The 14,958-nt window shown below is 37.8% G+C and overlaps 1 protein-coding gene across 2 annotated transcripts in view; it reads left to right on the forward strand.

Moving 5' to 3' along the window:
- The window catches only part of UTP15 (UTP15 small subunit processome component), an 18,129-nt gene extending 7,202 nt beyond the window's left edge, over positions 1 to 10,927 (forward strand). For both annotated transcript variants that reach the window (XM_026498796.4, XM_044384127.3), the window contains 8 exons: positions 57 to 182; positions 2,016 to 2,151; positions 3,790 to 3,874; positions 4,602 to 4,751; positions 5,458 to 5,559; positions 5,970 to 6,103; positions 6,282 to 6,340; positions 7,621 to 10,927. In XM_026498796.4, the coding sequence (XP_026354581.1) occupies positions 57 to 182; positions 2,016 to 2,151; positions 3,790 to 3,874; positions 4,602 to 4,751; positions 5,458 to 5,559; positions 5,970 to 6,103; positions 6,282 to 6,340; positions 7,621 to 7,838 (1,010 nt within the window). In that variant the 3' untranslated portion in view covers positions 7,839 to 10,927. The remainder of the gene's footprint in view (positions 1 to 56; positions 183 to 2,015; positions 2,152 to 3,789; positions 3,875 to 4,601; positions 4,752 to 5,457; positions 5,560 to 5,969; positions 6,104 to 6,281; positions 6,341 to 7,620) is intronic.
- The last annotated feature ends 4,031 nt before the right edge of the window (positions 10,928 to 14,958 follow it).

Raw genomic sequence — 14,958 nt, forward strand, 5'->3', positions numbered from 1 at the left:
GAGTTTTTGTTGTTTTGAGTAATGAAACTCACATAATACAAAAATTGACCTTTTAGGGTCATACGATCATACTGTGAAGATGTTTGATTCACGAACAAACGAGAGTGTGATCTCTGTTGAGCATGGGCAGCCAGTGGAAAGTGTCCTGCTTTTTCCCTCTGGAGGTCTTCTGGTGTCAGCAGGTATTTTAAAAATTGCCTTACCAATATTTTGGTCTTGAATAAGTTATTACTTTATCAGTTAATAATTTGTAATCTAACACTGTGCCCTTGAATTGCATACCTAGGTTTTGCTTAAGTGATAAGTAGGGCAGGCCAGCAGTTATTATTTATTGAGTACCTAATGTGAGCCAGATGCTGTGCTATTATATACATATTATTGACTCTGGAAGGTAGTTTTCTCCCTGTTTTGCAACTAAGAAAATAAATAAAAGTTATTAAACTAATTTTTCCAAGATAGAGTGACAGATCTGAAATCCTAAAACTTGACAGCCTGCAGTGTGTATTTAATCCAAAAATCCAGGTTGTATTCCTGTCATTCCTATCTAAGAGATCTGTGACAGCTTTTGAAAACACAATTCTTTCTGTTCTAGAATCAGGCTTGTCTTTTTTTATGTCTCTTGATTGAAATGACTTTACCCAGCAAATAGCCAGTAGTTCTGGAGGAGGATATAATGTGGAGTCAAAAGGGTCCTTGATACATTTTTTCATCAAGTTGGAACTGAGGTATTGTTAGGTTGATCATAGAGCATTTTCAAAATTAGAATGCAAGAAGTAAATTGGATTTTTTCATGTATCAAATCAAAATTAATGTGTTGACAGTAGAATACATAGGTAGTACGTGTAATTTATAGTATATATATGGCTGTGTGTGGTCTTTTTTTTCTTAATTTTAAAATCCAAATAAAAATTAAGCTGTTTTATGCTTCTTCCCCAGTACCTATTTAATTTCAAAATAAATTAATAACATTGTCAGATGTATCCATTTTGCTTGCTGTTACTTTGAGAAATGGAAATAAGTTCAAGTTGAACAGGGAGAATGGACACCTGTATGCTAATTTCCACTGCGTCACTAGCTAATTGTATGACCTTGGGCAGTCCCTTCACTCAACTCCTGTAGACTTTGAAAATAACAGTTTGGACAGGATCAGTTATTTTAAATTGTGCTCTCTCATGAGCTGCCACATGTGGTGAGACAGGGACTATGAATTGGCTTACAGGCCCACTTTCCCAGTCAGGATAGATAAGACCTTTGCTACTCCTTCTCGTTTTTCTGTTTTACCTTCTCAACTTTTGCCGAATATATCACTGACATAAAAGATGCCATACTAAAAGAATTCTTTTTAAACTATTTGATTAAATTGCCTTTAAGGATGCTTCGAACTCTTGGAGTAAAAGTTATAGGGAAGTTTTTCAGTTTTGTTGGGATTCACAAAATGTTTAGAAAAAAAAATAAATGTTTAGAAAATAGTGACATAAAATTTCTTTTACAGGGTGATTTTATTACGATTTTCTTTTTTTTTTTTTTAAAGATTTTATTTATTTATTCGACAGAGATAGAGACAGCCAGCGAGAGAGGGAACACAAGCAGGGGGAGTGGGAGAGGAAGAAGCAGGCTCATAGCGGAGGAGCCTGATGTGGGGCTCGATCCCATAACGCCAGGATCACGCCCTGAGCCGAAGGCAGACGCTTAACCGTTGTGCCACCCAGGCGCCCCTATTACAATTTTCTTAATCTTTTTTGGTTATAATTTTTATTTTGCTAGGCAGTTCTGTGAACTTTACAAATAGGCAATTATCTAATCACCAAAACAGTTCTTTGAAGTAGGAACTATTATTATTATTGTGTTACAAACTCAGTAAGTGATAGAGCCAGCATTGAAACCAGGCAGTTTTGGTCTGGGACCCCTCACTTCACCTCCATGCTGTGCAGTGTCCAGTGAAGAATGCTTTTCAAATCTTTAAAATATTGAATGTTTAGGCAGAATTTCAAACTAATGATTATTTCTTTTTGTAGGAGGCCGTTATGTTAAAATCTGGGACATGCTGAAAGGAGGACAGTTGCTGGTGTCTTTGAAAAATCATCATAAAACTGTGACGTGTTTATATCTGAGCAGCTCTGGACAGAGGTTACTTTCTGGGTCACTGGATAGGTTAGCATTTTAATTTTCTTTCTTTATTATTACTAGTGTATAGGTATTTACTGCTCAAGGAAATGAGTTATTTCTGAAGTATTTGTGTTAAAGTAAATGGTCTATCAAATGATTTCTGTGAAGAAAAGTTTTTTCAGTTGAAAATAGTTTTGGCCTTTTATTCACATACAGCAAACTTTTTTTCTCATGACGTAAGTTAGTGCTTTAACTTATATACTTAAGGAATTTTATTGAACCATTTGAACATTAATCTTTTAAAATAGTCTATGTTATTCCGTGGTTTCTTTAAAAATCCTTATTGTATATTTGTATATTTAAAAATATTTATAATGAGTGTATGTATATGTTATAGCTTATATTCTTCAAAATTTAAAACTTCATGTGAAAACTTCTATACATTTATGTGATTCAAATATTAGTATTTTAAATAGGTATTAGTATTCTATTAGTTAATTTTCTAGAATAGTGCTGTCCAGTAGAAATATGATGTGGGCTACATGTGTAATTTTAAATGTTAGTAGCCACATTAAAAAGGCAAAAAGAACTAGGTAAAATTAGTAATATGTTTATTTAGTTCAGTGTATCTGAAATATTATTTCAATATGTAATCAATGTAAAAAGTATTGAGAGACTAGAGACAAGTTAAGCATCCAATACATGCCCTTTCACAGTAATAATATTTTATAGTGATTAAAGTGGAATATAGTTGTGTATAACAGAAAAATATTTTTATACTACCGCAGTTTTTAAAATTTAGGTTTATTAAAATCAAGTAAAATTAAAAATGTGGTTCTTCATTTTCACTGGCCACATTTCAAGTGCTCAGTAGCATGTGGCTAGAACTGTGGCACAGTTCTAGTATATGTATTCATTTGGTTTTGGTCATTTTAGTTTCATATTTCCTATTTTCATTGTTATGGAAAGCCCTGGTTTTTCAGTATGTTTATTAAAAAGTATACATATTTTAAAGCTAGAATGCATTTTTAACACAGAGGAATTTATTATATAAACATGTAGCAGATTCTCCGAAGTGCTGTTACTAGACAGTTTGGGGCTCCAGTTTTAGATGCTTCTCTCAAAAATTAAATGCGAGTTGGCTTGCCAGTAGTTGTCAACCCAGAGTAGGTTTTCTCTCCAAGAGGACATGGGGCAATATCTGGAGACATTTTGGTTGTTGTCACAAGTTGGGGGTGGAGTGCTGCTGGCATACAGTGAGTAGTGGTCACGGATGCTGCCCAAAAGCCTCCCATGCACGGAACAGCCTCCACAGCAGAGAAATATCTGGCCCGTAGTGTTAATCACATTGATGTTGAGAAACCCTGCGCTTCTGAGTCCCAGTGTGCTCTGAAGCCTTTCTTTTACTCTCAGGTTTCATCCTCAGGTGACAGTGGTTCATGGTCTGTCCTTCTGGTGGCTTGTCAAGTCTTTATAGAAACCTGGCTACTGCTAATAAACCGTTCATTTTTAAAAGAGATTCAGTGATGAATTAGTTTGTAATTAATATTATTAATCATTATTTTTCTTCATTGCTGTGTAAATTTTAACATTTATACGTTGAATTTCTAACAAAAAAATAGGAAACTTGCATTTTATACTCATTTCCTAGGTGATTTATAACAAAGCTTTCTTTTTTATTAGGAAGGTGAAAGTATATAGTACAACTTCCTATAAAGTAGTCCACAGTTTTGATTATGCAGCATCAATTTTGAGTCTCGCACTTGCAGTAAGTACTTTTAGTTCTTCTTAAAACTTTCACTAACCTTGTCTGTTAAAATGGAATTTTAGGGTTTATCTTTGTATTTGAGTAAATCTTATTTTCTTCTTGTCATATTAGATAGTTAAGACAATTTTTATTATATGACTTGTCCCAGTAATTTAGTATGAATTGAGATTTAGGTCTTGCTCACTGTATAGGCTCAAACCAAGTACAGCTATAGGCATTGTTAACACTAAGGGCAGGATCTGGGAATGTCCGCTGTCAAGTTGCTTTAGCTGTTGAAAAAGAGGACATTTGAATACCTCATATAAAAATCTGAATTAGAAGAGGAAAAGCTTATTACAGAATATTTTCTTGGCAAGATTGTGGAAAGTCATGCTGTCACACAATCCTTTTTCTTTTTTCTTTTTTTTTTTTATAATTACACAATCCTTTTTCTAATAAGAGGTTGCAGGAAAATAAATTATTTTAGAAGTTTTCCAAGATGTGTTATACAACTGCCAGTGATAATTTACACCAGGTATAACATGTTCTGTCAATATAATAGTATCCTGGAGGAAAAAATGATTTGTCTAACTTTTTGCATGGATCATTGTTAGGCAGACTAGCTATATCTGATTGGAACTCTTGGTGAAAGTATGGATAAGCAGAAAACACGTTATAAATGGTGCTTTAAAGGAAAACTAAGATATGGGTTAGGAATAGACTAACTTATTTTTTTAATTGCTCTTAGCATGAAGATGAGACAATAGTTGTAGGAATGACCAATGGAATACTGAGTGTTAAACATCGGAAATCTGAAGCAAAGAAGGATTCTCTTCCCAGGAGAAGAAGGCCTGCATATCGAACTTTTATTAAGGGAAAAAATTACATGAAACAACGGGTATTGGCATATTTCTTACATTTTTTTTTAGAAAGTGTAGTTCATTAGAATAGCCAACTCCAGCCACTGGAAAGTGTAGTTCACATGGGATTTAACTTTATTTTGCTTTTCTCTACATTAATTCTCTCTGCAGATTGCTAGATTGGGGATGTTATTAATAAGTAATGGGGAATAAGGACTACTTTAGCACCCTGAATCATAACAATGTTATAGTATTTTACCATATTCAAAACAATGTCTTTGACACACTATCTGATTTGATCTCCTAAATAACCGTGAACAGTGGTAGAGCCAGTTATGTCCGCTTTGGGCATCTGAGAAGAGGGAGATGCAAATAAGTTCTGGTCTATCTAGGATCTCATTACTGGTGACCAGAGTCGTTAGGACTAGATCTGTTTCTCCTGTCTTTGTTTTCTCTTCCTACTAAGTCATACTGCCTGCCATGTGAGGAGAATTGAAATGAGTAATGTTTGCCCGGAGTGAGATGTTATGTATCTGTTCTAAATTAAATCATAGGAGAATAAGAACACATTGATGTAGCAAATTATTTAATTTTCAATTAGTCTGCATTCTGGGCATATGCCCATTATTTATTATATAGTTCAGGGTCACCCTGGTATAAAAAAATACCACAATGAAAAAATTCATTTTGAATGAAACTCTGTATGGTGCTGATTTTTCTTTATAAATTTACTTTGTCATACAGGATGACATTTTGATCAACAGGCCATCAAAGAAACACCTAGAATTGTATGACAGGGATCTGAAAAATTTCCGGGTCTCTAAGGCACTTGACAGAGTCCTTGAGGTGAGCGAGGAGCATATATACATATGTACAGTATGCGCTCTCTGTGACTGTGTGTGTGTGTGTGTGTGTGTGTGTGTGGTTTAATTAAGACTAATTGTTTAGAGCAGCGTTAGCTTTACAGCAGGGAAAGGTACAGAGATTTCCCATAGACTCCCTGCCCCCAGACATGCATAGCCTCTCCTATTATCAACACCCCCTCCACGGTGGTACATTTGTTATAGTTGATGAACCTACAAGGGGCATATTTTTTAAAAGAATCATTTTATTATTTACCTTGTGCACATTACTGTGACTCAAAACTGTAAAGATATAAACCTATTTAAATTTGGTAATCGTTAGTGAGTTCCAAGACTACGATTTTTTTCCTGTGCTGTCTTATCTGCTCATGTTGACTCTGAAAATTTTTCTAGCCCAGTTGTACAATAAAGACACCCGAGATTACAGTTTCCATCATAAAGGAGCTGAATCGAAGAGGAGTCCTTGCAAATGCCCTTGCAGGTCGGGATGAGAAGGAAATCAGTCGTGTTCTTAATTTTTTGATACGGTATGTTTTATGTCTATGAAACATATATTTTGCATCTGAGCTCTTCTTTATCTCAAATGAGAGATATTTACTTTTAGATTGACCTTTGTAGAAAACTGATGGAACAATTCAGTAAATCTATTTTAAGGATTTTTTTTTTAAAGTTGTCAAGTTTCAGTAAACAATTTCTGCTTTGTAGGAATCTCTCTCAGCCAAGATTTGCCCCTGTTTTGATCAATGCTGCTGAAATAATTATTGGTAAGTAGTTGTTAAAACTTGAGGCATCTGGGGGCGCCTGGGTGGTGCAGTCGTTAAGCGTCTGCCTTCGGCTCAGGGCGTGATCCCGGCATTCTGGGATCGAGCCCCACATCAGGCTCCTCCACTAGGAGCCTGCTTCTTCCTCTCCCACTCTCCCTGCTTGTGTTCCCTCTCTCGCTGGCTGTCTCTCTGTCAAATAAATAAATAAAATCTTAAAAAAAAAACAAAAAACTTGAGGCATCTGGGGCGCCTGGGTGGTTCAGTCGATTAAGAGTCTGCCTTCAGGGGTGCCTGGGTGGCGCAGTCGTTAGGCGTCTGCCTTCGGCTCAGGGCATGATCCCGGCATTCCAGGATCGAGTCCCACATTGGGCTCCTGTGCTGGGAGCCTGCTTCTTCCTCTCCCACTCCCCTGCTGTGTTCCCTCTCTCGCTGGCTATCTCTCTGTCAAATAAATAAATAAAATCTTGAAAAAAAAAATGAGTCTGCCTTCAGCTCAGGTCATGATCCTGGGGTCCTGTGATCGAGCCCCGTGTCAGGCTCCCTGCTCAGTGGGGAGTCTGCTACTCCCTCTCTCTGCCTCTCCTCCCACCCCACTGGTACTCTCTTGCTTGCTTGCTCTCTCTGAAATAAATAAATGAAATCGTAAACAAAACTGGGGCACCTGGGTGGCTCAGTCAAATGTCTGCCTTCGGCTTGGGTCATGATTGGGATCGAGCTCCTCATCGGTCTCCCTGCTCAGCAGGGAACCTGCTTCTCCCTCTCCCTGCCGCTCCCCCTGCTTGTACTCTCTCTCTCTCAATAAATAAAATCTAAAATAAAAAAAACTTGAAAAATCCAAGCGTGCTCACCCAATAGAGATGTCAAATAATGAAATCAAATAGATCACAATACTTTGTTTTTAATCAGTTCTCCAGTAGCGATTGTCATGAAGAAAACAAACAACCACATAAATCAGTGCATTTTAAGGGAAGTAAAACGTTTACAGTAGTTTGCCTCTGAATTGTTGAGATTAGAGTTGTAATTAAACAGCTTTTGCCTAGACATCTGCAATGACCGTGGCTATTTTTTAAGGGGAAAATGAAAGTAGGTCAGAAACCCCACACTATTTCTTTTTGAAATACATTTATTCAGATGGATTGTTTGTTTTTTGTAAATTCTAAATTGTAAAATAAGTACAGATTTTTCATTGTGTTTATAGTCAGTATTTTTATACTTAACTACTGCTGTTCATTTATTGTTTAGAAAGATACTTCTAGTTAATGTGTTTTCTCTCTTTCTAGACATCTATCTTCCTGTGATTGGTCAGTCACCTGTAGTTGATAAAAAGTTTTTGTTACTTCAAGGACTTGTAGAAAAAGAGATTGATTACCAAAGAGAACTACTAGAAACTTTGGGGATGATGGATATGCTTTTTGCTACTATGACAAGGAAAGAAAGCACTTCTGTGCTGCAGCATACATCTGATGGATTTCTAGAGAACAAGAAGATGGAATCTTAGTGTCTGCTTAATGAGACCTGTAAGAACAACTAACTTGAAATAGATTTGATTCTATTAACTATTGGAAAGAGAATCTCTCTGATACATTAAAAAACAACTATTTACAGAAACAGTTTTATGGAAGAGACTGGAATATCTAGAATTGGAAAATAAGTACCTGTTTTAAGACATGGTTTTCCATGTAATACTTTGAATTATTTCATGGTATCTTCTGCTAGAAGATCTCAGTTGTCTTGGTCATAGTATATTGTCCACCTTGGACAAAGTGATATTAATTTTAATACAGCAAAGTTCTGTATCAGCATTTGGGTAGGCATTCAGAACTCTGGAATGGGTTTCAACTGGGAATCCTGCCAAAGGGACAGGGCTTTATTTTTTACTTTTCTTCTGGAAGAAGAAGAACAACAACAAAAGAAGTGGCAACAGCAAATAAATTCTCTCTTCACTCAAATCACTGTGGGATTTCCAGGCCCTTGCTGATCTTGCCTCCCTCTCCTTAATATTACCATTTATCCAGGTCACGTGTTCTGCCTCCTCTGGTAATGGGACTGCATCTGCTCCAAATATGACAAGCCTATGGCCAGCTTTGAACAGTTTAACTCTGAACTAGTTAGACATGTATTCAAAGAGTGTGATGAGGCAGATTTGATACCTAAAAATTGTGCTTTCCATTCCAGATTTTTTTTCATTCCTTTAATCTTGACCGGTCCTCATCAGAACAAGGCCTACAGATAGATCTTATTGGATGTTCTTTTTCCTTCTCGAGATGCAGCTTTTCTACCTAGTTTTCAAGGTCAGAGGAGTTTGCTTCAGGTCAGAGGAGTGATAAAATTTGCCATTTTTCTCATAATAAATAGCCTTTCCACCTTGTATACATATGTTTGGAGCTTATTTTATAGCTCCTGACCCTTCTGAAAACCATTTTCTGTAATCTGTATGTATATTTTGTTTCTCTAATCTCCACAATCATCTTGTGTTTAGAACTTGAAGCTAGAGTAGCTTGGTTTGGAAAATAGTTTTTTGTTGTTGTTATTGTTTTTTAAGGACAATGTAAGTCACATTTTTTATAAAGATATTTTTATTTTCTTCTTGGCTTTCTGAGATAAATGAATTCCTGGTGGCTACTGAGTATTAGGTCACTGATTTCACGCTTGCTACCTCTCCCACCTTCTCCCAATTCCTGTTCCACCTCAAGTAGTTAATTATCTGTAAGGAAACATTCCTTGTGTTAGAAGATCCCTTAAAGGAAGATCCTATAATGAGAGTCTCCTCTTAAAATTTAGTTCTGTGAATTCAGATTTTTTTTAAGGCAGAAAAAAATATTTCTCTGGTCTGGAAAGGGCATGTACTAAAAAATAGGGTCTAGTTTCCCTTTCATGAATTGATGTGCAGTCCTACAGCACAGTGGCTTATAAGGAACCAGGAGTTTGCTTCTCTGAGTAGTTATGAGATTAGACAAGGTCATAAGCTGCGTCATGTTGAAAGTGTTAATTTATTTAAATAAATTTTGTATTTAAAAGCTTTAAAAATATTTAACTTCATAAGAATGCTGGTAATTTGTATACTAGTAAAAACTAGAAGTTGAAATTCTAAAACTAGCTGCCATTAAGTGTGTAACATGTGACAAGGGTTTTCCCTTAATTTTATTTGATTCTCATCACAGCCATCCAGTGTTGGTGTTCTCATTTAATGCTGAATTAACTACAGTGGTTAGCCCACTCTTGAATTGCCCAAGCTTGGGAGTTCCTCATCATCCTGGCACTGGGACCGGCCTGCCCTCTGGGGCCAAACCTAGTACTTCCCTTTAATAGGACTTAATTAAGTGCTGCAGTTCTTGGATGAAATCTAGAATGAAGACGAATTTTCAGAAAGGTTCTGCAACTCCCATAGCCATCGATACTTTATGGTAATTTCAGAAATAGTTTTTATATTCATTGGGACAAACTAGTATTTGTTATTTAAAGTATTTAAACACAATTAGCATATTAGGCATATTAACGGTATGTAGCATTGGTCTTTGGATTCTAATTTAAAATGGCTAACAGATTTTACAACTTCTGAATTTTAGTTGAAAAGTATTTTAAAATGTTACTAGTCAAGACTGCAGAAATATTTACATGTTCCAGAGAATTTAGAAACTCCATGTACATTTAGTATATTTATAAGAGTTAAGTACTTGGGAAGGTTTTGATTGTTGGATCAAGCATTTGAAGTGCTATTTAGAAGAAAAATATTTTAAGTGTATAAATGCTGTTGTTTAAAGGAATTTGGGTTGTAAATGGGTTTGTTTAAAGAAATTTTAGTGTTTTTAACTTAAATCTCTATCAACATGAATTAAAGGCCCCCTTGAAAGTGATTATTAAAATGTATTAGTTTTATGGTTGGAATATTTGTAAGTTAAACCTAAAGCCTTAAAGAAAGTTTTCAAATGCTTAATAAGTAACTTGTCTTTCCTACAAACAAAATGTTCTCCTCAGGCATGAAAAGACACTTATTGGTGACTAGACAACACGCCTCTTTCCCCTGACCATAGTGAACTAGCCCAGGGATGGTATATCTGGCTCAAGCCCTGTCTAAGCCGGGAGATGTAATTGGGAATTATAATCAAATGCTTGATCTAGGAAAATGTGGGATTCTGCTTTTTGGATTATCAGCAGAGAAAGCTGTAGAGAGAAAGGAGAAGGAAACGTAAGTCCAGGGGTGCCTGGGTGGCTCAGTTGTTTGGGTGTCTCTCGGGTCATGATCTCAGGGTCCCAGGATTGAGGGCCGCATCAGGCTCCCTGCTCGGTGGGGAGTCTGCCTCTCCCTCTCCCTCTGTCCAGCCCGGCTCCCTTGTTTCCCCACTCATGCTCTCTCTCTCTCTCACTCTCTCAAATAAATGAACAAAATCTTCAAAACAAATCAAAACAAAACCTAAGTTCAGAGAAAATAAGCAAGACAAGGCCATCTTGCCTCAACAAGTGAGGCTAGAGAAGAGAGAAACCATCATAGTTTGCAGCAGCTCTGGTTCCCTTCTGGTTGTACCTTAGGGGTTCCCTCTGGGGTCCATGAGATTCTTTGGAATCCTAATAAAATTCTTTTTGCTTTGATGAGTGTGAGTGGTTTCCTTTATTCACAACCAAATAGCTCCAAAGACACTAATTCACTAATCCTGATATTTATTGAGATGCACACATTAGAGGTCAGGGAATTGGGGATATTGCAATGAACAACATAGACAAAATTCCTGTTCTCTTGGAACTAATGCTCTTCTTGGGAGAGGTAGATGTTCAGTAAACAAGTAAAATTTATTGCGGGTCAGATGGTGATAAATGATATAGAGAAAAATCAGGCAGAGGGAGATAGGAAACAATGTGTTTGTTGGGGGTGAGTAGGTGGGTTGCAGTTTTAAATAAAGAAGTGAGGGAGGGCCTCACGGGGCCTACAATTGGGCAAAGACCTTAAGGAAAGGAAGAGAGATGCTTATTGATATTTAGGGGATGGAGTGGAAAGACCCTGAGGCAGAAGCATGCCTTTTTTTTTTTTTTTTAAGATTTTATTTATTTATTTGACAGAGAGAGACAGCCAGAGAGAGAGGGAATACAAGCAGGGGGAGGGGGAGAGGAAGAAGCAAGCTCATAGCAGAAGAGCCTGATGTGGGGCTCGATCCCATAACGCCAGGATCACGCCCTGAGCCGAAGGCAGACACTTAACGACTGAGCCATCCAGGTGCCCCAGAAGCATGCCTTTTGAGTTCAGAATAGCAAGGTGGCTGGTTTAACTGACATGGAGCAAGGAAAAGAAGAGTAAGAAAGTCAGGAGGAATGGGATGGAAATGAGGTGGGTGTGTTTGGCAGCCCTTTGAGGGAGCTTTACCATAAAGGGAAACAAAAAAGCTGGGGCAATGGCTGATGGGATATGGGGTCAAGACAGTGTTCTAAAAAAATAACTTTAATAAGGTATAATTGGTTTGCTATAAATTGCTCATTTTAGAAGTTCAGTTTTATGTTTTGACATGTACCCATGAGACCATCACTGCAAGCAAGATATTGAGTGTATCCCACGAAAAAATTTCCTGCCCTTCTGTAAACCCTCCCTAGCTAGGCCCCACCCACTTAGGCAACCACTGATTTACTCTCTGTGCCACTATAGATTTGCGGATTGGTTTGCATTTGCTACAATTTTATACAAATGGAATCATACAAAATTTAGGATTGGGGGGCTGGCTTTCATTTAACATAAATGTTTTGAGGTTTGTAATTCTTTTGAGATTTAAACTGGAAAAAATTACAGAACATATGCTGATGGGGATAATCCTGCAGATGGGGAAAATAGTGACATAGGAGAGAGGGAGGCTAGTTGCTGGGGCAATGTTTTTGGGAGGGGATTTGGGGTCGAGTGCCCAAATGGAAGTGTTGGCTTAGATAGGAGAATGAATAGTTCCGGCATGGTTCAAGAGGGAAGGCAAAATATATGGGCACAGATGCAATGAGGTGCGTAGATGTGATGGTTAGGGCTTGTGGAAGTTCTTTACCGGGTACCTTTATTGGAAACAAAATAACCAACTAAAACTGAGGCTGGAGGAGGAGGTTAGAGGTATTGGAAGTGAGAGAACAGAAGGCATGATACACTCCTAGAAAGGTCAAGAGCTCAGACTTTGGAGCCATCTGCCTGGGTTTGAATCTTAGCCACTATCTGTGTGTCTTTGAACAAGTTATTTTATCATTTTGTGTTTACTTTTCTTCATCTGTTCATCAGACAAAATCACATTGTGTGGCTGTGAGAATTAAAGTATCTAGAATATTTCTGTCGTTAGCTATTATTTTGGGGAGAAGATGAGCTAGAGAATGAAGTAGGATTACCAGCAGCACTAAGGGCCCACCTGAAATTAATGTCATGGATTTGAAGCGAGGCCTATCAGTATGATTGTGTGTTTCTGTTTATTTACATTTGGCTAAGAGGGTGTAGATGTGGGATACCTTGAGACACAGACGTAACCAGCATTGGAGTTTTTGTTGGTGAATGCAAAATAATCGAGAAAGAGACAAGGTAGTTGTTGAGATTTATGCGGTATGGTTATGATGGACTATGAATCCAAGCTGGGATTAAGGAACTGCATTAGTTGGAGTAAGGAAATAAGATAATGTGGGAGTGAGGACAGTGAACACATAGCTGGATCAATGGACTGTTGGTTTGTGTGAAGCGTTACAGTTTGTGTGCTAGAGTTAATGAGACACATGGAAGGAGCTGGTGAGAGTCAAGAATTATGACAGGAGGAGTGTTGGAGAGGGTGACAGCAAGCCAGGAGCTAGAATGTTCAAGAAATCATGGGGAGTGGCCAGTGATCAGTGGTGACCAACCAGGTGGAGTATTACATATGCAGTCAGATGGCATGAAAGTCAAAGCTGAGGCTTTCCTGGGGAGTGGTGAGGGAGAGTGACCCATAATCAACATCAAGGATCACCTGCCGCACTGATAGGGTGTGGGAACGTCAGTAGCACCCGGGCAAACTGGAGAGGAAGTTGCTAACAGTAACACAAGAAGCTGGCCTTCCCCTCACTCCTACCTTCCAAACCATGTGTGAGTATATCTGATTGGTGGAACTCAATTTTGCATCCAGAGCACTATCTGCAAAGGAATCTGGGAAATAAGGTTTTTAACTTTGCAGCTCTGTAGTTCTGAAGGCAACCTAGAAGGAGCATGGAGCAGAGAGTAAGGAAAGCAATCCATACAATATTCTTCCCCAACTATTCTACACATGCATGCATGCCCTCACTTCTACACAAATAGGAGCGCACTCTACTAGCTCTTCTGCCTGTTAGAGCTTCCTCTATCTTAGTGCATATAGCTCTGTTGCTTTCCTTTTTATACTGGCCTCCTCTATCACTGTGTAGATGTATGTGCCATTCAGTGTCATCAATGGGTACAAGATACAATGGTTATATTATTTTTCTGATGTCTACACCTCAGAATATTTCTGGAAGCTGTCTTTATTGCCCATTGGGAATTTTAATCAGGTGAAATTGAAACTGTGTATTAGGACAACTTAATAGGCCAGGTTGTCCTAATGCGGTTTCTTAATAAGTTTCAGTTTCATCTCTAGCTCACCGTTAGTCCACGAGGTGGCAGTGTTATTTCGAATACCAACAGAAACCCACTTTTCCACAGTCTTTCTCTGAGTCAAACTGGTGTTCTTAGGTAGAAAGGTGAGTTCTCTCACAAAACAACCAAGATATTTGGCTAGTGCTATGTTGGCAATGTGAGTTCAAATACCATCTATAATTATTATTAGATGCTAACCAGAAATACGGAAATAAAATCTAACCAAGTCCTTTGAATTAAAGATTAAGTTTCACAACAATGTAGAATAATGAAAAGAACATAAGCTGTATGATCCTGGGCAAGTCCCAGCTACTCTGGGACTCAGCTTCCATTTCTGTCAAATGGGACTAAAATCCCCTCCCTTGCAGGACTGTTGCAAGAATAAATGCGATGATATATAAAAAGTGTCTAATCTGCTTTATTGTGTTTTTCACATGTTTGTGATTATGAAAAGTCTACATGTCCTGTACTAGTTGGGAGCTTTTTCTTAGTTCCCCTGATTATTAACATCATTTGGACCACTTAGATAAGGGTTGAGTTGAAGTTTTCTTTTATACCGTTACAAAGGATGTTTTCTAAATAAAGTAATCACATGAACTATAAAATGAGGGTATAGGGGCACCTGGGTGGCTCAGTTGGTTCAGCATCTGCCTTCAGCTCAGGTCATGATCCCAGGGTCCTGGGATCGAGTCCCGTGTCAGGCTCCCTGCTCAGCGAGGAGCCTGCTTCTTCCTCTGCCTCTGCTGCTCCCCCTACTTGTGCTCTCTCCCTCTGTGTCAAATAAATAAATAAAATCTTCAAAAAAATAAATAAAACAGGGGTATAGTTACTTGAGGACTTGAGACAGACTGCTTACAAGCATTTTGAAAGTAGATGGTGTGATTTGCACTATATGCAAATAAGACATTAACCACTTTATTCACAAAAGTAAGATGTTAGTTCCCATTGGATCACTAGTGTTATAGCAGAAATTTTAAATGGAGTTACAAATGCAGACTTTCCTTTATTCAAATTAACTATATAAGCTGGGACTCTGTGA

Source organism: Ursus arctos, unplaced genomic scaffold, assembly GCF_023065955.2.
Source record: "Ursus arctos isolate Adak ecotype North America unplaced genomic scaffold, UrsArc2.0 scaffold_5, whole genome shotgun sequence".
Lineage (NCBI taxonomy): Eukaryota > Metazoa > Chordata > Mammalia > Carnivora > Ursidae > Ursus > Ursus arctos.